The following is a 25,141-nucleotide window of genomic DNA, read 5'->3' as shown; positions in this document are numbered from 1 at the left end:
ATTGCTCAATTTTACGAGTAACCAAGTTAGATTACTCATTACCTTATTAGTTACATTACTTATTAGTTGCAAGTTTTCTGCAGATTCTAATAAAGTAATTGCATAAAGCTGCTAATGAAGTAACTGCATAAAGCACCTGTATAAAGCAACTAAAAAAGTAACTAAAAAAGTAACTTGTCAAAGTTACTTTCCACAACACTGCCCTTTGGGGGGAGAAATTTTCAATTTTTCCCATACAGCGTGAATGTTAATCATATTGGCAATATCATATTATGAATCACTTATATTGAAATGCTACGGAATAAAATTATAGTGGTGCCAAAGAAAATTATTTTTATGACTTGATGATATACAGCTTTAGCATAATTTTGCTGTATTTCCACAGTTTTTCTTTCTGTGAAGGCTCTCAGTTGTCCAGGTGGTCTCCATAGTAGAGGAGCTTGAATCTTCGACTGGACTGGGTTGCTTGACGCGAGGACATTTCGCTTCAAATCGCAGAAGCTTCCTCAGCTAAAATTCTTGCTCTGGTAGTCTGACTTCTGTCTTGAATCTTGTAGAAAAGAATAAACAGAAGCCACAAAAGCTGGAGTTTTAAACCTAACCAGACGCCTCCTACCAAGAGGCAGACTGCTATAGGCTAGTAACTATCAATTGCTCTAATTAGCACCTATTGTGCTCTAGTTAGCACCCTCCTAATGACAGGGCAGCTGTTCCTCCTAACGATGGGACTGACGCCTCTCCTGATGACTCACCTGTTGACGCGAATGACTCATTACCATGAACAAAAGACTGAAACTGCTTTGACCTGAGTACCCCATTTACAATATGAGGATTTCTGAAAAAAATCATGTCAGTTTAGGATGTAGGCTATATATCAACAGGATAAAACAGATTCTGCAGTTCATTACATTTTCAGATGTGACAGAATGTGACGTGACAGAATGTTGGCACAAATAGTTAGTGTCCTTGCTTCCTAAAGAGAATATCTCGTGTTGAAGGCTACATTTACCCTGTTCTCTTTTTATTGTTACTTTTTTATTACAATGATTTTTTTTTGTTTGTTTGTTTGTTTGTTTTACTGTATGTTTCCCAAATTATTCTGGCAGCCACAACTGTTTTTTTTTTCCATATAAACAAAGGATTATTTTTTCTTCTTTTTTTCATAGTGTACAGGAAATGCAGGTTTGCACTACTTCAACACATGTTGTGTTCATTCATATGAGACCATTACACATTGTGGTGGCACTATGCCCTGGGTTTGACCTGTGTCACTAAAAGCAAGATAAATATGTAACTAATTGTTCACCCAGTTAGCAGAACTACAATGACATCTAGAATAGAAATGCAAACTGAGGATCAGGTTCCGTCCTCTAAGAGAACACCACTAATCACATTATCAAAGAATACAATGGAAGAAAAGTCCACAAAAATAGGCTCAAATATCCACATTAATGTAAAAGAACGTTTTTTTGTTTTACCCGTATTTTGGGTTACACACTGCATCACATTCTATTTTAGGTTTTGGAGAAAATATACATATCAGAAAAGGTGCTGGCGATTTCCTCTTCAGATTTTTTTTCTTTTTGGAGTGCAGTTTTTATTTGAAAACACAAGTGTATATATATATATATAAAGTACTGTCACAGCTGACACTTAATTGTTTCCTGACAGCGGAGCAAAATGAGAATGATTTTTTTTTATATTGTTGATTTTCTACCTTTTAAAATTGACATATTTAACTTTTAAAGGCACTGATCACTACACTAAAGGCCACTACAGTGGTCTCAAACTGGCAGCCCGAGGGCCACATGCAGCTCTGGTACCAGAGGGCGATGACCCCGCAGCCTGCCTTATCATTTAGTCATTCTTTTATGTCGGTGATTATCTCCCATTTGAGCTGCCGTGACTCACTATTGCCTGAGTTTCTGTTGCATGAGTCACAGCTACTTGAATTTATACAATTACCCAACAGAATAAATGACTTACTGAATGAGTAAATGATAAGGCTGGCTGGGGGCCATGATCCTCTGGCACAGGGCCTGCATCTGGCCCTCGGCCCATCAGTTTGATACCACCGTAATATAAATGAACATAAAATGCATATATATATATATATATATATATATATATATATATATATATGTCATGTAAATGAAATATAGAAAGCACTGCTGCAGCAGACATCTTGAAAAAGTGTTAGAACACTTCACAGTTAAAGAATAAGCTGACTGTGTTGTTGTTATTGTTGATTTGTGGTGGAGGTGGGTGTTACCTTTCCAAAGTCACGAACATCAAAAAGATCAAAGGCATCAAATAAGTCACTTTTCTTCATCCCAAACACGTCACAGCACGACGACAGGAAGGTCCGGATGTTCTTCAGACACAGGAACTACACGCGGAAATGAACACTCGTTAGCGTTTAAAATATACAACTTAACTCTTACATCATAGTGGAGCGCCACAGAGAACGGTTTCCCTACACGACAACAGAGCAAACCTAGGCTCGAGTCTTCCGTGTCCATTTCATATGATCTTTTTGGGGAAAATCCTTCTCTGTTCCACTCCACCGTGAAGTTGTGTTAAACAGGTGGTGCAAGTGACACAAGCTTCATGATGCACAGTTTCTCCAGTCACAGCCACAGAAGCCTTGAACTTCTCCAGAGTTGTAACCTCTGTCTTGATGGCTTCCCTCACTTGTCTGCTTCTTGCATGGTGACTCAGTTTTTAAGAAATACTCCAAACAGACTTCTTTATTTTTATTTTGCCCAGTTACTTACAGTTCTTTGAAAAATAATAAACTGTATATACAAATGTCTGTAATATATATGATTGTGCAAGTTCTCCTACTTAGAAAGATGAGAGAGGTCTGTAATTTTCATCATAGGTACACTTCAACTGTGAGAGACAAAATGAGAAAAAAAAAAATCCAGAAAATCACACTGTAGGATTTTTAAAGAATTTGTAAATTATGGTGGAAAATAAGTATTTGGTCAATAACACAAATTCAACTCAATACTTTGTAAAATACTCTTTGTTGGCAATGACAGAGGTCAAATGTTTCCTGTAAGTCTTCACCAGGTTTGCACACACTGTAGCTGGTATTTTGGCCCATTCCTCCATGCAGATCTCCTCTAGACCAGTGATGTTTTGGGGCTGTCACTGGGCAACATGGACTTTCAACTCCCTCAACAAATTTTCTATGGGGTTGAGGTCTGGAGACTGGCTAGGCCACTCCAGGAACTTGAAATGCTTTTTACAGAGCTATTCCTTTGTCACCTGAGCAACAACAATGTGTTTGGGATCATTGTCATGCTGGAAGACCCAGACACATTGCATCTTCAATGCTGTCACTGGTGGAAGGAGGTTTTGGCTTAAAATCTCACGATACATTTCCACGTTTATTCTTCCCTTAACACAGATCAGTCGTCCTGTCCCCTTTGTAGAAAAACAGCTCCAAAGCATGATGTTTCCACCCCCATGCTTCACAGTAGATATGGTGTTCTTGGGATGCAACTCAGCATTCTTCTTCTCCAAACACGACGAGTTGAGTTTTTACCAAAATGTTCTATTTTGGCTTCGTCTGACCACATGATATTCTCCCAATCCTCTTCTGGATCATCCATATGCTCTCTGGCAAACATCAGATGGGCCTGGACATGTACTGACTTAAGCAGGAGGACATGCCTGGTACTGCAGGAGTTGAGTCCCTCTATGCGTAGTGTGTAGCCTTTGTTACTTTGGTCCCAGCTCTCTGCAGGTCATTCATCAGGTCCCTCCATGTAGTTCTGGGATTTTTGTTCACCGTTCTCATGATCATTTTGACCCCAAGGGAAGACATCTTGCATGGAGCCCCAGATCGAGGGAGATTATCAATGGTCTTGTATGTCTTCCATTTTCTTACAATTGCTCCCACAGTTGATTTATTCACACCAACCTGCTTGACTATTGTAGATTCACTCTTCACAGCCTGGGGCACATCTACAATTTTCTTCCTGGTGTCCTTCGACAGCTCTTTGGTCTTGGCCATGGTTGAGTTTGGAGTCTATTTGAGGCTGTGGACAGGTGTCTTTTATACAGATAACGAGTTCCAACAGATGCCATTAATACAGGTAACAGGTGGAGGACAGAAGGGCTTCTTAAAGAAGAAGTTACAGTCTGTGAGAGCCAGAAATCTTGCTTGTTTGTGGGTGACCAAATACTTATTTTCTACCATAATTTACAAATAAATTCTTTAAAAATCCTACAATGTGATTTTCTGGATTTTTTTTTTTCTCATTTTGTCTCTCATAGCTGAAGTGTATCTATGATGAAAATTACAGACCTCTCTCATCTTTCTAAGTAGGAAAACTTGCACAATCAGGGACTGACTAAATACTTTTTTACCCCACTGTATATACATATATCTTTTTTGTTGTTGTTAATCCCTTTGAATTAAAGCTAAAAATCTGTACTGTAAGTCGTTGATTGTTTCATTTCTTCTCCAATGTGATGGCCTGGAGGCGCAGAATACCAAGAGTTGTGTCACTGTCCAAAGACTTGTGGTCCTGACTCTAAATGCCCACTTAAACACGACCATAGCATATCATATAACTTATCTATACATAATTCAAGAATTTGACAGTTGGGCCCTATCTTCTCATAATCCGTAGCTTCAAGCGGATGAGAGTCCATGACTTCCACTGGACGGGACGCAGGTTACTTCCCCGGCCAAGGCCAGTGCCCATTTGCAGTTGAGTGGACTGAGACAATGTAGGGGTGATTCTTTAACTATGGGCACTATTGGCCTTGTAAATGTAATTTCCACCACACCATTGCCTTACAATACAAAGCACCTTGGTGCAACTGTTTGTTGTGATTTGGCGCTATATACATGTGCTCTGATGTTACTGTTTATCTCCATGGAAACTACCCAAACAATCTTTCATACAAACTGCTTAAAGGGACATTACAGTGTTGTGGTGGAAATTATGGCAATAGTGTGGGACAACTACATTTTGTTAAAAAACAATCACAACAGTTGTATGACATTGAATACCCCAATTATGTTTTGATTATTTTACTGATATTTTATTCAGAGATATTTTAAAACATTAGAAAAAACATTTCTTTACCATTCATTTTTATCATTGAAGATCAAAAGTCTGGGTGTGGGACAAGCACAAAACAGCAATATTTGCATATAATGATGCTGAAAAAAGGTGAAAAAGTCATCATAGACTACTAGAACAAATTTCTTAACACACTTTCATTGTAAAGATAACTATAAAAGTGTGAAATTTCCCCTTTTTTCTGTTTTTCATACAATATGATCAAAGGACATAATAAGTGCCTGTAGTCTAAGAATCTCCCGTAGATTAAACCTATACAGCCTTTTAAATTAAAAAAAAACTGACAGAATTTAATTTCTACTGAAATCCAAACATTATAATGTCAGTTTATTTTTGAAATGTGTTGCAAAATTACATCTTATTTTCATGAAGAGAACATATTTACCTGGGAAGGGGGCGGTATTCCATAACTAATATTTCATTTTCCTTTTAAAGCTATCTTCAGGTGGAAGTGTGTGTGTGTGTGTGTGTGTGTGTGTGTGTGTGTGTGTGTGTGTGTGTGTGTGTGTGTGTGTGTGTGTGTGTGTGTGTGTGTGTGTGTGTGTGTGTGTGTGTGTGTATATGCAAGAGGTTAATTATCTTTGACCTTGTGTGATGCGCATACGCGCCGCATGCATGCTAACATGCATAAAAATGTCTTGTAAACCACTTCGGAGGTGTTATCTAATTACAAAAACACCATTTTTAGATTTACAAGTGTTTATTTCTCACTAACTTTTACAAAATATATAAGAAACAGGTTAGATTTATACAGAAATAAGCTGTTTCGGAGTGTTTTCATTCCGCACGTGATCTGTGATGTCGGTATGGTCGCTATGGGTAAGTAGTTAAAAGCAGTCTATTCATATTTTATGAAATAAATCTTAAAATCTAATGCAATGCTAAAGTACCCTTGGCTATATGAGCAAGTAATCAATGAAAGAGTGTGTAGAAAGAATGTGACCTTTTGGAATAGGTCAAGGTTAGCCATATTTGAACTTATCCAAGGTCTGTGTCCCAAGAAAGCTCACTGTGAATTTGAAGAGCTTGGCAGTAATAGAACTGGACTTATGCTGAGGACGGACAGACGGACGGATAGACAGCAGGCAGGCAAAGTCTTCACAATATCGATGGCCATATTTTAGCCTTGGGTAAAAACCCAAACAAGACACTTGGACAAGACACGTTTAAGCTGCGTCGGAGAAATTCCACATTTTACGAGGGGAACAAGAGCGCAAACTCCCACTAAAAAGCAGCTTACTCTGGTGGAATCATTTACCCAAGTGTCTTTTTTAAAACAAAAGAATAGTTGAAGGTTCAATTCCAGGAGGTAACTAGGGGTTACTTTTAAGTTTTTGATCAAATAAAAGAAAAATTTGTTTTGAGTTACCGGTATCTCTGTCATTTGTACTAAATGTTTTCTTTAAAAAAGTACGGGGGAAAAAAACAATCAGAAAAAAATTGAAAGTTGAATTTTTTCTGAAAAAATCTGAGATTTTATTTTTAGGCCAAATCACCCAGGCCTAGGCCTAGGCCTAGGTTATACAGTCGAAAATATCCGTTTTACAGGCTCGGCTAACATGTTGCCGGTAAAGCTCTATTTTCGACCGTATAACCCAGCATGAACATCCGCACATCATCAGACACAACAGGGTTATTCCCTGAATGACAATAAAGGCTTCATTATTATTATTATTATTATTATTATTATATCATAACCCTTCATAAGTCTTCTTAACCTAATCAAATCTGATTTAAGACAGTGTGTCTTAAACAGAAGGTAATGAAAGTCACTGAAAGAGAAACATGAAAGTTTAACTGTGAAATCAAATCAAGAAGCACTCAGAGTCACTTCCTGATCCGTGTCTCCGTGGTTACAGTCTGCTGCAGACATTCTCACAGTGCATGTCTTTATTATGACTGATACATGTTCAAACAGGCTCACAGCGAAACCCGAACCAGCTTAGGCCACAGATCCCGGGGTCACATACAACCACTGAACTTGTATTTGCACCGACGGCACATTGTCATGCAGCGACTCAACCAGGAACTGCTTCTAAGCACATAGAAGCATTTTAAGATGCTCAAGCACAGATAGGCTCGTTTTTATCACACAGCTCATCGTGGAGACGCCTATAATCACACTGTCGCCCCCCCCCCTCCCCTCCTGAGGCCCTGTTGGTCTGTGCAGGAAGTACACACACATCATTACACACACAGCCCTGGTGCACAGTTACACACTTCACATATGGATCACAGATTTCACATTTGGTTCACTTTGATTAAACAAACAGAAGCAGCTGTGTGTTTTTTATGTGACTCTAATACTCATTCACAAGCTGGAATTGAGATTTTTGACACACTGATTCATGACTTGTCCATTCACCTTTATGTGTCCGTCTGCACAGTTTATAATGAATAAATAAGCTGATATAAATGACTTAAAGTGTGGCCTAGTCATCCTCCAACATCAGCTAGATCTGCATTCTTTAAGTCACACAACCAACAGGGTCTCAGGGTTCCAAGGACACACCCCCCTGGATAAATATACATAATAAACTAGAGCACCGTGCCCGTAGAGCGTCAACCTCTGCCAACATTAGTTTACAATTTCACACTTTTTTTTTTTTACCTTGGAAACACTTTTCAAGGTCAAAGTCCTGTTAGAAGTGGCTTTTCATAAGCTAAAATATAAAACAAAATCTAGATCAAAAGGGTTTTTCAATGTTAAAATCAAATATCCGCTAAATCCACAATATGGATCAGATGTGAATCAAACTTAGTCTATTCATTGAGAGTGACAGTTTGCACCTCATTGTCACACATAAGAGTGACTGAGGCACTTTTCATTGAGATATAATGCAAAATGTACATGAAATGGACTTTTCAATATTAAATTCAAATGTCCACAAAATCCACAATCCGGATCAGATCTGAATCAAAATTTATCAGGTGATAGTGAGTGCCAGTCTGCACCTCACTTTCAAATATGAGAGTGATTGGGACATGTTTGATTAAGATATAATGTAAAATATACATTAAATGGGGTTTTCAATGTTAAATTTAAATGGCCAAAAAATCTGCACTGCGGATCAGATCCGGATCAAACTTTATCAGGCGATAAAGGATACCATCCTACATAATGCTCTCACATTTAAATAAATGTTATCTTTTTTGACAGAGTTATGAATATTTTTTTATTCATTCAGTGTTAAAGATAGGGATTTTTCCAATTTTCCAAGATTTTTCCTGACTCTGATCTTTGACCTTGAAAACTGAATCAGTTCTTGCAGGATATGTAAAAATTTCATAATGATATAAGAAAAACTGTGGCCTCCAGGCTGTTCAAAAACAAACAAGCAGTGGTGAAATCATAACCTCCACCAACTTTGTTGGTGGAGGTTATGATTCATCTGTATCTGGTGGAAAGGAATTATTTTTCCATCAGTGTCACACGAATTGTATGTGTCCCCAAACTCAAAGTACATCAATGCAACATAATTTAATTTAACTGACTTTGGGCTACAGATATGTATTACATGGAAATCCTCCCACAATTGTATTGAGTTCATCCAATAATTTATTTATTTATTTATCATTCATTTATTTTTGAGTGTTGACTGCATTCTCTGGGTGTCATTCTATTTTACAGTCAAACTGTACTTGCTGGATTGCTGTTTCCATGGTAACAGCCACAAATAATAAAATTCACCCACTTCAATCCCAGTAATCCACACCAGCACAGAACAAATTTTACACAGAAATTACTCAGAGACCAAGAGTTTTCTACTTGTTTTGTTGTTTGTTTGTTTGTTTTTTTCCTCACTGTACTTCAGGAAACAATCTTCCACATTAAGTATAAATTCAGCAGAATGCAAAGTGTGAGAGTTGCATGCAAATCTTTGATTTTCAATATTGTCAATAAATTGACACTAAAATTATGACTAGAAAATGTGAAAAAAAATATTTGTCGCGTTTTGTGCACTTTAGCAGAAATTTGCCTTTAACTCTCCTTTAAAATAATTCTTTCACTTTCTCTTCCTCATCCACATGTGCAGATGTTATCAATATAACAATATTTTACTGTGATTCCACTTTTTGCACGCGCACCAACGCATTCTAATGCAGAGGAAGTTTTTTAAAGCAGCATTTCTTGAATTTTTTTTAATGCACTGCACTCGACCTCCAGTCAGCTTCCTTAAAACCTACTTCCATTTACAGGATTTTAGGTCAGAACAGCACAATAGAAGAGGCATTTAAAGTCTGCAAGCACATTTCTTCCAGGCTATGACAGCAGTGATGTGACATCCTCAGTCTGCTTTTACTGTCTAGCAGGCAGATAAAGGATGAGTAGATGTGACACTTAGAGAAAAATCTGATAACAGGTGACACAAAAGTGTCAGTGGCAATCTAAACTCATATCAAGGACTTTTGTATCCACATAATAAAAGGAGCATCAGTTGAAATCCAGAAAGAGATGACTTTCGTCCTTTGGCATACTTATGTATTTTTCACGAGGATTCAAGTCGTGAAAACAGTAAAGTGATCAGACCACTACGTACTTCAACAATAAGAGCCTGTATTTCAAAATAAAAGTCTGTGAGGTTGCTGTCTATCCATCCAAGAACATCCCAGACAACAGATTCAAATCTGGACATTTTCTTTATGTATGTGACCCCAAACCCAGAATTAACATGTTCACACTCCGGACAAAACAGCAGAATTGTGTCTCAACAGTGTCTCACACAGAAAAAAAGAAAGAAATTTGATCTAATGTGAACATGGTCACAGTGCAAATATAAAACTTTAGTTATTCGTAATTTCTTTACATGGAATATTGTACTGAATAAACAGCTTCAGAAAAGCTTATTGCCAACAAAAAAAAATCATTTTAGAAAACTGAATACAACTGAAAACAGATTAAACCTTCAATAAAGATTTTCATTAAAGCCAAGAAATTTTTCAATGTCAGTACTTAAAAAATGTAGTGTAACTGTCAACAGATTTTCCCCAAAAGTCAGCTGTCCTCCGTATATAGTACAAACAACCACATCTAGAACACATGGTTCCCCACAAATCAACGTCCTACTTTAAAGTTTTCTAGTTAGTTCTTTAAAATTGATATCTCCTTATTTGACTAAAATTTTGTCACAATCCACTAGTTTAATCTAAAAGTATGACATGGAATTATTATTGTTATTCTTCTTACTGTTGTTGTTGTTAATAATAATGTACTTTCAGAAAATTTCTAAATTCTCTTCAGAAAAAAAATCATGAAACATCTCAATAAAAAAATCTAATCAAAACAGCATAAACATTAGTCAAAAATACTGTTCAAACACTAAAACAAAAACATATGCATGATAAACATGTATACACACACACACACACAGAGCGCTGTGAAAATGTTAGTGCACCCTTGAGCTTTTGCATGTTTGAATTTTATATAACATAAAAAAAGAAACAAATTCAGGCTTTTTATGTTAAAATTTCTAAATGTATGCCCTTTAAACATTGCTTCATAGTGGAGTGGAGCAAAGAAGAATTTTCTTTCAACAGATCAAATCTTGGCTTGCATCTCTGATGTGCCTTCTGGCAAATAAAAAAAAAAGTTTTCTTTTAAGACACTACCACTTCATCATGAAGCTGTATAAATGCGGATGCTAAATTTAAACCTTGCACTGTGCACAATTTCTCCAGCTGCAGCCACAGAAGCCTTTACCTTCTTCTGGGTTGTCTGGCTGTCTTGGTGGCTTTCCTCACTTGTCTCCTTCCACAGTCACTCAGTTTTTGAGAATTGCTGCTTCCACACAGATTTACATAGAGCATATGGCATAGGGTGCCTTACTCTTTGTATTTCTTATTAACCATTGTAATTAAAGACATAATCAGTGTCTTGGAAATGTTCATATGTATGTTCATCCACTGACGTCTGTGGAGAAACTGAGTGTAAAAATGATGGTTTATGCGTTTTATACTAAAAGGTACACTTACTTATTCACACCATCATTTTGGCTTTTACATTTTTTTATTCATAATGTAGAGACAACTTTTCACTGAGTTTAAAGGACATCATTTTAGAAAATTTTAACATAAAAAGCCTGTTTTTTATGTCATAAAAAATTCAAACATGTAAAAGCTCACTGACTTTTTTCACAGCACTGTATATGTATATTTATACATAAATGATAAGATATTAAACAATCCCACTGTGATGGAGATCACATGATCCATAAAGCTATGGGGTGTGTAGATTTGTAATCATAATAGCGGATTCCACCAATTAAATTGTCATTTACATTAAACTCCCTCCAGCTGCTTCAGTAAGGGGTTAGATCAAAGTCTGGATTTTATCAGGTCTCTCCAGTGGCAGGGGGAAGGATTATGAGCATTTGTGCCACAGACTGGAAGAAATTCAACAAACTGACACACTGTCAAAAAGATGTTTAAAAATTTTAAATAAAACTGATATTAAATGCAGGAAAAATGTTGTGGATTGATGGAAATTTCCAAATTAGAGTTTAAAATGGGAAAAATAATAGAAACAAACATAAATCAAAAATCAACTGCAGAGCCTGAATTACAAATGCAATTTGAAATTAGTGCACATTCCAAAAAGGATTTTTAAAAGTACTTTAGTGTGACAGCTAGAATTATAATAAAAAATCAATAAAATCAGGCTTGATTCATGTATTTACTCGTTTTTGCTTTGAAGAAATAAGTAATTTTGCATAACGCTTCCAAATCCCAGTGTCTCATCTTGAGTGATGATAATGATTCAGTACCTGAGACATCTGCGGCCTGAGGTTGATCTCCTTCAGGTTGATGGTGTGAGCGCTCAGGTTGTTCAGCAGCTGGCACAGCAGCACTCCGTCCCGCAGGGTTTGTGCCAAATCGAACACCTGCGCGGTGTCCGCAGTCACTCGGTGGTTCACCGGCAGCACGTTGCAGCTGATCAGCCACACGGCGCACTGCCGCCAGTGCTCCATGCTGCTGCCGCGGGAAGAAAACAAACCAACAAACCAAAAACAAGCCCGACAAAACGGCTATAAAAGTTTGCGGAGCTGCGCGGGGGGAAGATGCGCCGTGCGCCGTGCGCCCTCTCCACACTCCAGCATCGCCTCTGGAGGAGAGCCACGTGCGTCTGAGCTCGTGCGCGCTCCTCTGCACAACTTCCACTTCCTTCTTGAACATCATCGTGAAAAAAAATAAATAAATAAAAAAACCTTGATAAATGATTGCAGTTACACTGCTGTCGGATTGGATCAGGTTTATGAATAAGTGTTTTCTGTTTTAACACTAAAAGAATAAGTGCACACTATGCACTCTAAAAAAAAAAACAAGTTCGATTGACTTAATCTGGTTATGTCAGAATGGGAAACATAATATGCAATTACATGCATTAATTGAACCAGTTTGTTAAAATAATTGAATATTATGTTAATATGTTAATTGTATTAATTGTAATAATTTGTCAAAATAATTGCCATTTGGGAACATAACTAGATTAAGTAAACATAAGATTTAATTTTTTTAGAGTTTGTCCACCATCTATTACGCTCTAAAAAAATGATTGGATGACTCAACTTGACTCACTCAAGTCACCTTGTTGTTTTGGACTCACTCATCTTCAACAACTTATCCGGGGTTGGGTCATGGGGGCAGCAGCTCTAGTATGGGATGCCAAACATTCCTTTCCTGGGCCACATTAACCACCTCTGACTGGTGGATCCCGAGGCATTCCCAGGCCAGTGTGGAGATGTAATCTTTACAGCCTAGTCTCGGAATGAATTAGAATAAATTTGTGCTCCCATGATGAAAATTTTGCACTTTTCGTGACAATATGACAAACCAACAGATTAATGTATATTTTGTGCTGCGGAATCACATGCCGTGAGACTGGGTTGAATCTTTATAGTCCTGGGTCTTCCCCAGGGTCTCTTCCCAGCTGGATGATCCTTGTGAGAGTGAAGAACTGGTCGGTTTTTCCACGGCCAGGACGGAACCCACATTGTTTGTCTTCAATCTGAGGTTTGACGATCAGCCGAACCCTAATTTCCAGCACCCTGGAGTAGACTTGTAGACTTTACCAGGTTGGCTGAGTAGTGTGATACCTCTGTACTTGGCACACACTCTCTGGCAGGCCCGGATCCAGACTGGTTTGGACCAATGCAACTGTCAGATTTTTTTACGCATCATTCGTCATTGGTTAAAAAAAAATCTCGAATAATCCCGAATAGCGCCGAATGTGTCCCCGCGGTGAACACAGCTTTTGATTTGATCCCACAATGCACCACGCAGATGTACACAGGAAAATTCAAACCGGATCAAACAAACATAGCGTCAGTCCAGTCGTGTTGATGATCATGGCATCCAGGAAAAAAAATTGGACATTTATTTCAGCAAGAAACGGTGAGTGGTTTATAAATAGTTTTCAGACAATAGTGTGTTTGAAAGGCATTCTATGATGACTGAAATTACATTTTCGGTGGTTTTCATGTCAAGTTTCAGAGTCATACGGACGTACAAATAAAGTCTTACGGATATTCAGGGTTTGGTCTGCAGCGGGTCTGTAATCAACCGTTTCTGCAGTGCAACACCAGTTTGAAGCGTGAATCAATGAAGCAATGCTTCGATGCACTAGTTTGTTGGCTCTTTGATTCACTGCTCTTCAGAAACGGCAAGTCCGCTTCTTAACCCCTCTCAAAGCCATTAAAATACCGTGAGTCAATTTTGGGTGGATTAAAGTCACTAACTGGGACTTTGTTTTGTTGCAGTCAAGAAACGAGAATCGTCGTCCGTTCCGTTGACACAGCTCCAAACTCTGTGCGGCTCTCTGCTGAGACAGAGTCCGGTCAGAATTAATAACCTCAAAACGAATTGCCGCTTTAAATAAAATGACACCTCTTACAAACGTTGTAATACAGACAAGGAACTACAATTGACTAAAACATTTTTTTCCTCCAAAAATGAGACGTGCTGTATTTCTTTACAAATTACATCCTGATGTGCAGCACAGCAGCTGCAAGAGCTCAGCTCAGATGTATGGAAAGACATTCATGCCAATAATGTCTGAAAGGAAATGCATTTGACAAAAACTGCAGATTTTCTTTATTCCTATGTATGTCCAGAGATCAAGGATCCACCATGTAGAGTTTATTATGTCCAAAGTTTAAGGATCCAGTGACCAATTTTATATTTATTTACTTTAAGACTCAATAAAATGTTGTTCAATTTCAATTTAATCAGCTTATAAACCGCCAAATCACAACAAAATCTAAATATACTAAAACAAATACATCACAATTGTACACATATCACAATTGTGATGTATTTGTTTTAGTATATTTAGTCATGGACATGATGAATATTGTTACCTGTTGGACTGTTTCTAATTTTGATTGGTATCAATGGAAAATGTCTTCTGTGAACTGTCTGTATCGCAATATATTATTATTAAGAATATATGCAGTCATCTTTTTATTGATTTTATCAATTGAAAAAAAAATCATATATAGATTCAGGTATAATTGAAAGATTTTGGCAATAAATTTGATCCTGTTTACAGTCAATTTTTGTTATAGTGTTGTTTTTTAGGACATCATATTTATACAAATAAGAAGTGTTCACTATGGTCCATGAAGTATAATAAATATATTAAAAGAAGTGTGACAGTGTATGTAGCACATGAATAAAAGAATGAAGATTACTGAATAACAAGACGCGTACGATTTTATTTTATCATTGGGCAAAAATGCATCTGTCAGATTTTCACTCTGGGTCCAGCCCTGTCTGGTCCCTTTTTTGTTACATATGGGGACCATCACCTCAGTTTGACACTCCTTAGGCCAGTGGTGTCCAAAGTATTCCAGAAAGGGCCGAGAGGGTGCAGGATTTCTTTGCAGCCACTGACTTCAGTGGGTGATTTCACTGATTAACATCACTTTGAGCAGGTGTGATGAGTTCATTAGTGAAATCACCCGCTGAAGTCAGTGGCTGCAAAGAAAACCTGCACCCTCTCAGCCCTTTCTGGAATACTTTGGACACCACTGCCTTAGGCACTGTCCCAGACCTCCACAGCTGTCAGGATTTGGACTTGGTGTGGTATGTGTTATGTTTTATTCTTATTTGGTTTGTATTTGTTATTGGTCTGTTCTCTTGCTCTGTCTTTCTGCTTGGGTTTTCTCTGCCCTGCTCTTTCTTGTCTCTCTTTCTCTCTGAGTTCTTGGTGGTGGGCGTTCCTCTCTGCCTGGCCACACCCTGGTTCTGGAAGTTTCACCTCACACCTGTCCTTGATTTGCAGCTCATCACCTGGGTGCTTTATAAGCCTCACAGTTTGCTCTTGTCCCTCTCTGGGTCGATGTGCCTAGTGCCTTTTTCCAGCTCAGTTTCTTGTGTTTTGTTTGCTCTGATTGTCTTATTGTGTTTTTGACTACCTGCCTGTGTACCTCGACCATGCCTAAGCCTGATGTGTTGTTACTGTGGTTCTTTTTGCACTGCCTCTCTGTGTACTGGCCCCATCTTACAAATCAAGTAAATGTCTTAACTCCACTGAGCTGTTATTCTACGTTGTGCATTTGTGTCCAGTCTGCTCTGGCAATAAGCCTTGATAACAGCCTTATTCCAAAATGGAGTAAATTTTTTTTTCCCACTCAAAATTCTACTCACAAGCCATAAAGGCAACATGATTTTTTTTATTTATTTACTTATTTATTTATTTATTTTTTACAAATTTATTAAAAATAAAAAACTAAGAAATCACATGTGCATAAGTATTCACACCCTACTTTGTTCCTGCACCTTTGGCAGCAATTCTTGAATATGATGCCACAAGCTTGGTGCACCTATCTTTGGGCAGTTTTGTCCATTCCTCTTTGCAGCACCTCTCAAGCTCCATCAGGTTGAATGGGGAGCGTCGGTGCACAGCCATTTTCAGATCTCTCTGGAGATGTTCAGTTGGATTCAGGTCTGGGCTCTGGCTGGGCCACTCAAGGACATTCACAGAGTTGTCCTGAAGACACTCCTTTGATATCTTGGCTGTGTGCTGAGGGTCATTGTCCTGCTGACAGATGAACCGTCGCCCCAGTTTGAGGTCAGGAGCGCTCTGGAGCAGGTTTTCATCCAGGATGTCTCTGTACATTGCTGCATTCATCTTTCCCTCAATCCTGACTAGTCTCCCAGGTCCTGCTGCTGAAAAACATCCCCACAGCGTGATGCTGCCACCACCATGCTTCACTGTGCTGTCTAATCAGCATCTTGATATGTCACACCTGTGAGGTGGGATGGATTATCTCAGCAAAGGAGAAGTGCTCACAAACAGATTTAGACAGATTTGTGAACAATATTTGAGAAAAACAGGCCTTTTGTGTCTATGGAAAATGTTTTAGATCTTTGAGGTCAGCTCATGAAAAATGTGAGAAAAAACAAAAGTGTTGCATTTATGTTTTTTTAATGTAATTATGTGGACTATAAGCAGCCTGTATGCAAATTTTGAGCTGCCTGGAGATAACTGTGGCCACTGAAACCTTAACAGGTTTATATAGCGATATATGTCTAGATGTTGCTGAAAACTCCATAATGAACATTTAAACAGTTATGACCTTGAGTTTGACTTTTCAAAGGTCAGCCAAAGTCAAGTCAAAGGATTTGTGTTTAATAATCACAGTCATTCTTAATAGCTCCTATACAGAAGAAGAAAGAAAGAAGAATACCATTACAGGCCCCAGGCTTCTTGATGCCGGAGCTTATAACCAGATCGTGTAGCATGAAGTGCGTGAGACTCCACAACGCCCCCTGGAGAGGACATCAGCCCACTCCAACTCAGGTCACTTCCCCAGCCACGGCAGGTACCTATTTACAACTGGGTGGACTGGGATGATGTAGATCAGGGGTGGCCAAGTTTGGTCCTCAAGAGCCACCATCCTGACACTCTTAGTTGTCTCCCTGCGAATGTGGCTCTGGAGGACCGAACTTGGCCACCCCTGATGTAGATGAAGTGTCTGGGCCAAGGACACAGACAGTTAACATGACTGGGAATCGAACCCAGGTCTACATTGTACACAAATCTTTATCCCATTGATCTACCTGCATATACGTATATATACAAACACTGGGCCCACATTTTGACTTTTGCCTGGCTGTGACCTTGACTCTTGATTCTTTTCTCACTGTCAGTCATTCACTAAGTTGGGCTAAATTAAATCAAATCTCTCTGAGTTACACACTTGCAGACACACAGAGTTGAAAACAATACCCTCACAATTATTATTCCTACACGGGTGTAGGAATAATAATTGTGATAGTAATAATAAAATCATATGGTCAAAGTTGACAGAAGAATATGCTCTTATGAGTTCTACTGAATTCTAGTTGCTTCAGTAATGACCTCCGCCAACGAGGTGACATGAGAGAGAGAAGCGTTTGAGGCAGATGTGAAACCAGGACACTTTTTACTTTGGTAAAACAGCGCCCTCATATGCATTTTGGTGAAACAGCACTCAGATCCAGGCCAAATAAACAGAGAACTGATGGGCCCTCGTGGACATACCAAGGATGATGCCAGTGAGTAATGGACAGCTCTGTGCTTATATTCATAAGCAGCTTTAACAAACCATAATAATCCAGGGGATTGTTTTGTGCTGCACGCTGGGAAAGTGGCACACCTCTGTCATTACTCAAGTAGACATGCATATAGTCAAGTGCAGATATCCATGACTGTACAAGACAGCAGTCTTTTCCTACATTATCTGATATTTTCCAGAGCCATACACTTCGCATGTGGATTACCCTTTTATCTGGATTAAGTTACTGACATTGTGGCATGATCCTGGATCTTTTGGTTCTTCAAAACAGATCTCGGATTTGTCAGAGAAATATACGTGGAATGGCAAGTCTACTTGGGAGCAGGTTTGTTGAATGTAAACAGAATTGATGATGGACATACTAGATGTCATTTCAGTAAATCTGACCAACCACTGACTCCACTGTTCCTAATCCTTATGATAAATGTATTTAATAACAAGAAAAACCAAGTGGAGAAAATGTTGTGCAACTGTCACAATTCTTTATTGTACCCCAGCTCATTACTGCTGGAGAGGTACCGCTTCAGTTGAGTGTAAACAATTGAATTATATTATATTATGTTATATTCAAAAATGGGCTTCTCTCACTGTCCATGTGCACTTGGTTTTGTCATCTTGTGATAACTGTAATTCCAGTAATCATGCAACATATGGTAAGTCCCACTAAATATTGGCATTTCATTTTTTTTTAATCCAGTATTGCAGTAACATAAACTCTTGCAATGTTTAGCAAGCTCTCCATCTCTTACTTTGTCCCTGTCACTGCCCAATTTGCAGCAGATATGGTACATTAACACAACTAGAACAAGCAACATTAGAGTCAGTGCTGGATACATGAACATTTAGAAGTCACAGAACATGACTTGGACATCATTTACATCAAATGTGGGACTTCTTATGTGACACGACAAGTTGCCTGGGACTGCATCGGAGTTGCCAGTATTCACAGAAGGAGGTGTTTCATCTCAGACACCACTTTTGAGTATCATCAAAAAGGAGTCATAGTGCATAACGTGGTGAATAACTCAAGGCCAAGGTGACAAATTTGACTCTCCAGGGACCTCATGTACAAAGACTTGTGTGGATTTCCTACTGAAACATGGTGTATGCTAAAACTCAAACTGTTGTATGCATAGAAATATCCAGATGTATCAAAGTGTGCATACGCATGGATCCAAGCAAGATCTGTTTGTACATCCCAATCAATGTGCACTTGAGTGCACATGCAGATGTCTTAAACTCCTCCCTTTCCATGCCATATTTAAATATGTAAATTCATTTAAACAGGTCCTGGGAGCTGGGATTTCCCACTCCGTCAGATCAGTCAACATGAACAATGAAAAGAAATTATACCGAGTGTGAGCTACAGATGATGGAAATAAAGTGGAGTCATGCAGGTATAGTTTATTTGATACCCTGTCAAATGGAATAAACATGAAATGGAAAAAGTTAGTGGGAGTGTGTGTGTATGTGTGTGTGAGAGAGAGTGAGTGAAGCCGTAAATGCTGTGGGCTCATAGCAGCACATACACACTGCGGTTACAAAAAAGTGAGGTGCACCGCGGCCAATAGTGTGTGACATCCACAACTTTACACACGTGTTTATTGACAAACACGGAACACAGGGAGGCAGTCGGGGGGTCTGTTAAGAAGCTCTGCAGCTCTAGTTTCACCATCAACACAAAGAAAACACATCAATAACAAAAACAAAAACATATTTGAATGTGCACACGCGCAAGTGTGCCCGTGCTGGTTTTCATTCGGAACCATTACATGACTAAACTATTTCCTCACCAAGCAGCCACCCATCGTGCACCATGCCAGCCTCTAGCCTGTTCCCAACCCAACCCAATGAATTTGCGCATCACATATGATTTGAACATTGATGGAATGAAAATGTTTCCTATTAACAAAAGCAAATGATTCATGTGATGGTGCTTTTACAGCAATATGTGTGCAGTCAATTGCTCTGATTACATTAAGGAAACTGGCTCTTGCTGCAAATTGAGCTTTAATGTTGGAATGTGATGTACCTGGAAGACATTCGGATGATTGCGTTCCACACAGATGGTATGGCTCAGTTCAAGGTTGACTGGCACACTCCTGCCGATCAGCCAGCTCCCGCTAGAATCCCCTTGTTGCCAGGATGCCCAGTGTGGTCAGCACCTGTATGGGCACAGACAACCCCTGGATCCTCGCCGTATTGTGCTCTAGGGCCACCACAGTTCTGCGCGCAGCACCAGTAACAGTGGCCTTGGTAAACGAAATCAGCTTATGAACCAATTATTGTCATTTGCAAGTCAGTCTTTGTGTTCCCTGAATACTCGCTCACCTCGGTTTGCACCATTTGAAAGGTCCTCTAACAATGCTGAGTCAGCCATTGTTAGTGCCATTTTCTTCATCACTTTGTGCATACTTTTATATCCACCCATATAATTGCAAAAAAAAAAAAAAAAATCCCTGCCCAAATGCTGTTTCTGAACACTCTCTTCAGCAACAAGTATCACGGCTAGATACATTCATACCAGACCATGATTTAGAAAGGTGTAGCAAAGGTGTTCACTTTTTTCACCACAGACAATTCAAATATTCTCTGTAACTTGTCATCACATCATAGTAACAGGAAGCCAGAGGGCGGAAAGGAGAGCAACAGCTGTTGCCAGTAAACCAGTAGCGAGCAGTATGTCTGGAATTTATATTTTTCTGTACTTATATTTGCCAAATTGTTTTTACTTTCACTTTTGATACTCTGTGTGCTTCTTACCCTGTGTGCTGCTGTACAAGTCTGCTGGAACCTCAGTTACCCTGAGAGAGTCTTCCCAACAGATTAATAAAATTCAATCTAATCTAATCTAGTCTAGTCTAGCATCACACTCAAGACTGTACAATACAATACAAATTCAAATGGCCATGGCTACGGTTCCGGACCCGTATCTACAGAGACCGTTCTAAAGATACGGAGGGTATTCCCCGGTGACATCATGTCTTATCGACCAATCAGAATGCGCAAATATGTCTGTACCCGTGCGCACCTGTCATTATTGTATGCGTCGCTTAAAGCCTTTGAAACAATCCCAGTACGCCTTAACTTTCACAGTCCGCTAATGCTACTGTATAAGAAATTCAATGGGAGCGGTGTGAGTTTGGTAGTTGGAATTTTTGCCCCAGTTTGACCCACGCATGCGCAGATGCGTTGCGCACTTCGCTTATTCTCCTCAGTCCGTACCTTTAGCAGTCCCGCAGAAGATACGGATGTACGTATCCTGAGCCACTTTGAATTCAAATTGTTTAAAAAAAAACAAAAAAAACAGAACAGGTTATAAAGTTTCTTTTCTCTGTGGTGTATTTTGTGGTTAAAATATGTGCCGAAATGCCACCTAAAAAATTGGGAGCACCCCCCCCCCAAGTCACACCTTAAATACACGCCCCCCCCCCCCCCATTCCAAAATCCTGGATCTGTCCCTGATACATGCTGATATATTACACACACGTTAACAAATTATTGTGCTCAACAACGTAAATCAGTAGATGACTTTATTTGCAACTATAGTTACAACTACTATGATCGCACTAACCATCAAAGTTCAAAGTCTGCTGAATTTGAACTTGTTAGACCTTTTATGATTCATGACAAACAGACTTTTAAATAAAATTATTATTATTGTAGTAGTATGTATTTTGTTTTTTACATTATTATACTATTATTATTATTATTATTTATTATTACTGTTTTCGTCAAGCACGAACCCGGAAATGGGTGAAAAAAAAAAAAAAACTCGCTGACGCGAAGCGTCCAAACATAAACAGAGCGGTGCAGGCTTGTTGTGTAAACGCAGCCTATTTGTTTAACAGTGTGTTTTTCTTCTTTTTCCTCTTACAAAAAAATCCTGATGCACGCTTTCCTCATGCTGTGTGCTTTCTGTCTAAGAATTTTTAGTCGAGGCACTTGTCTCGATCGCTAAGTGACGCTGGCGAGGTGAGAAAAGGACAAAAAAAAAAAAAAAAAAAAAATCAATCTGTAATAAAGATTAGCAGTAAACTAAGAAGTGCGTCTCGTCGGGCCTTCGACTGGAGGTAACGCTAAGGTATGCTAACTAGCCACTGCAAGCTAACTCCTGCTAAGCGCTTGTTTACTGACAGTCAGCTGTTAGCGTTTAGCGGCGACGACGGTAGAACTTTAATGTCGATATTTGTTGGTGTCATGGTTGTTTTGCGATAAGAACAGCGTCGAGAGATTGTGCAGTTACTTCACAGAAGACGTTGTTAAATGTCACAAAAATAGGACATTAGTCGGCCCGTGAGACAGCTAGCAGTCGGTTAGCTCGAGTTATTTATGTCGTGACTGCCTTTGCTAAAATTCTACTAAAGTTATTTTTGGCTTTGCTTTTAGTTTGCTAGCTGCTGAGCGAACAGGTAACTTGTATCCCTCAATTCAATGTGGCGTCAGTGAGCTTATCTAAATATAAAAGCTTTTGTTGTTCGTGTGTGATTTAATTTCTGATGGAAAAAAATAAAAATAACAGCTGTGGAACAGCCCACGCTTACTTAAGTGTGACTTTAACAAGAAAACGCACTTAAAATACTTAATTCGTTTTGATTTCCTCATTTAATGTTACATATTGTGTTGTACTCCTTGAGCATGTTGAAATGTTGTCAAACTAAATGAATAGCAGATGTTCTAAGTTTTGTTTGTACACTTTAGGTACTGCAGAAGGTAACCTTCATTACTACACTTATTTGAAATCCCAGTTGGGAAGGCAGCTCCACAACAAACAAGACATCCAGGTGATTGCAGTGTTTTGCCACTGCCAGCTATTTTTTTGTGTGCGCTTGATGTTATTGTGAGATGTCACTTATGTTAGAGAGATCTGATACTTTTTTTTTGCCCCGGAAGACTAGAGGTCCACACAGAAAACAGTATTCCAGTATCTCATCTAGATCCTGAGATGTGGTCATTAATATGCTTTGGGTCATGAACTCTGATTTGTCCTATGGCTTTAACATAACCAGTGTTGCTAAAGGACAGCCCGCTCTGATTATCCACCAACTTTGATTTAAATTATTTTGCGTTTTTATCATATCATCAGGCAAACAGTTATTGTCATTACAATAGCCTCTTAGACACTGAAAATGTGTTAGTTGGTCAAAATAGCAATAAACAAAAAATGGTAACAATATATGTAATAATATCTCCTGAGACTATCAAGAAATATTGTATGCTACTTTATTGTAAATTTTGATGTTGCAATTTTGGTAATAAGGTATTGCACGTTTGGTAATGTTCCCTTTTGTTTTTTGTGTCTGCGGTGTTGAGTTTTGTCACTCCCCCTTTTTGCTGTTTTGACTACACAGTAGAAATATTGCTTTTTTATTGTCTGTGCATATTTTGGGATTGCTGCCAAATAGGAGTTTCCAATTTATTTGGGGGTCCGAGAGTATTGTTGAGTGCATGGAAATGTTGTTGATCATTTGTCATCCAACAATTTCTTCTCATGCCAAAGCCATTGAGGAGCAGATTGTCAGTGTTCTTAATTTGTTCAACCTAATGAATGTCTTCAGATGTTACTTAACAAGCAGTCGCCAAATTTACATTGCATCACTATTTACAGCTTTATGGTGGAGTGGATCAGAGAAGGATTTAAATTCAAGAAAACCCATCAGATCTGTGCTTCAGTCTTTCCTGTGGATTCTGGCAAACTGGAGCTGAATGTCTTGTCCTTTTTTAAGAAAATTTTTCTCTGTTCAACTCTACCTTGAACCTTTGTAACTGGTAATGCAACAGACAAAAATTGGACAATGCACAGTTTCTCCAACTGGCCATGCTGGCTGCGGTGTTGCTCACGTGAAGGGAACAAAAGTGGAGCATTTTTGAAAAAGTTGTGGGGGAGGTGACATTGCTGAAGGAAAAGTGAATATTCGGAAATGTCCGCCTTCACCTGTGGTGATGGATGTGAGTTTGCAGGCAAGTAAAAATGAACTTCATTGTTGGTTTTTTGTTTGTGCCAATGGCAGGTTTTCCCCTCAGGTAAACACAGGACAAAGTAGACAGGATGTCTGAGTCTGACACCAAATCCAGTGTTCTTAATGGTAAAGGCTCACTTATTGAGAAAACCAATTTGACCATAACTGTAAACGTTAATGCTTCTTGGCTCTGAATCAGAAAGTGTGTGTGTGGGTTTTTTGTTTGTTTTTTCAAGGTGGTTCTGAAGAAACGGAGGCAGCAGAAGAAAAACAATCTTCTTCTCAAGATGGTAATAACAACATGTAACCTTTCTTTGCCTCTTTTTGGCATTGCGTTTTGTAAAATTTCTAAATCTAATAAATGTGTAGACATTTACTACTGGGGTTCTTGCTGACCTTCTTGTTTTTGTTTTTTTGTTTTTTTACCTCAAATTGTCACACATGAAATACATTAGTAAGATGACTAAAATTTCTTTGCCAATGTGGAATGTATGCAGCAACTATAACCTGTTTGCACGTTGCACTTTCCCTGTGTCTAGCTCCCAAAGAATCTGGAGAATCATCTATAGATAAACCTATGCCAGATGTAAAAGATGAGACTGGTGCAAGCAAAGATGATGAAGAAGAGGAAGAGGACACGGACAGTATGGATGGCAGTGGCCTCTATTCTTTTACTGAGAATGGTGGAGAGAGTGAAGGAAGCACACGAGGAACAACAAAAGAAAAGGATGGTGGCAGGAGGGCAGCTAGAAAGAGGAACAGACCAGATGGTGGCACCAGCCATTCATCCAGCTCAGATGAGGATGATGATGATGAGGACGATGAGCAGAAAGATGACGATGAGGATGACGAGGCTATGGAAGCATGGCTGGGAGCAGAGGTTCAAGACCTCAGCAGCCCTGTGTGGCGCGCGGTACCCTCGCTGCGCTCCAGGGAGATTGGTAGAGACTCACACCAGTTTGTGAGACGTGTGTGTGGTGCCCGTGGACTCGTGCAGAGGTTGGAGCTCCAGGGTCATCTGGAGCAGCATTCGGGTTGCGTCAACACGTTGCACTTCAACCCCTCAGGCACACGCCTGGCCTCAGGCAGCGATGACCTGCGAGTGATAATCTGGGACTGGGCTATACGCCATGCGGTGTTGGAGTTTGACAGTGGCCACAAGAGCAATGTTTTTCAGGTGAGGTAATGTAAGTTAAATAGACCACTAACTTGCATCACAGCTAGCCAGCTGCAGACTTGTGCAAGGTCTCAGCAATATGTGTGCAACATTATTATCACTTACTGAGGCGTTGCTGAGCTGGTAGCATAGATCTACATTTACGCTACCTGGCTATACCTGCCCGCAGTAACAGGCGGGGTATCCCAATACCCGCCCGCTGTGCATAAAAGTGATGACATCATAGCGCGCGCAGCCCAAGAACTGTCCGCAGACGATGACATGAAAAGGCGAGAAGTGTGTGTTGGTCCCAATATGGATATTCCGGATGATTTTATTGTGGATAGTCCGACAGTG

At 39.2% G+C, this 25,141-nt stretch overlaps 2 protein-coding genes across 7 annotated transcripts in view; one reads left to right on the top strand and one right to left on the bottom strand.

Moving 5' to 3' along the window:
- Nucleotides 1-12,208, bottom strand: part of LOC117522288 (guanine nucleotide exchange factor VAV3-like) — a 178,850-nt gene extending 166,642 nt beyond the window's left edge. For 3 of the 4 annotated variants that reach the window (XR_004564191.1, XM_034183680.1, XM_034183681.1), the window contains exons 1-2: nt 11,873-12,208; nt 2,273-2,389 (exon numbers count right to left, since the gene is read on the bottom strand). Coding sequence is in view for 3 of the 4 variants with exons in the window: in XM_034183680.1 (XP_034039571.1) it covers nt 2,273-2,389; nt 11,873-12,076 (321 nt within the window). In the remaining variant the exon portion in view is untranslated. The remainder of the gene's footprint in view (nt 1-2,272; nt 2,390-11,872) is intronic. The other variant, XM_034183682.1, reaches the window with a different exon arrangement.
- Nucleotides 12,209-21,436: 9,228 nt separating this feature from the next.
- The window catches only part of dcaf8 (DDB1 and CUL4 associated factor 8), a 31,862-nt gene continuing 28,157 nt past the window's right edge, over nt 21,437-25,141 (top strand). The window contains exons 1-5 of one of the 3 annotated variants that reach the window (XM_034182850.1): nt 21,437-21,643; nt 22,370-22,452; nt 23,680-23,754; nt 23,865-23,918; nt 24,168-24,805. In XM_034182850.1, the coding sequence (XP_034038741.1) occupies nt 23,718-23,754; nt 23,865-23,918; nt 24,168-24,805 (729 nt within the window). In that variant the 5' untranslated portion in view covers nt 21,437-21,643; nt 22,370-22,452; nt 23,680-23,717. Of the gene's footprint in view, nt 21,753-22,369; nt 22,453-23,679; nt 23,755-23,864; nt 23,919-24,167; nt 24,806-25,141 lie in introns of all 3 variants that reach the window. The other 2 variants (XM_034182849.1, XM_034182851.1) reach the window with 2 other exon arrangements.

This window comes from Thalassophryne amazonica, chromosome 12 (genome assembly GCF_902500255.1).
Source record: "Thalassophryne amazonica chromosome 12, fThaAma1.1, whole genome shotgun sequence".
NCBI classification, from domain to species: Eukaryota; Metazoa; Chordata; class Actinopteri; order Batrachoidiformes; family Batrachoididae; genus Thalassophryne; species Thalassophryne amazonica.
This window is presented reverse-complemented; position numbering and strand designations above follow the sequence as displayed.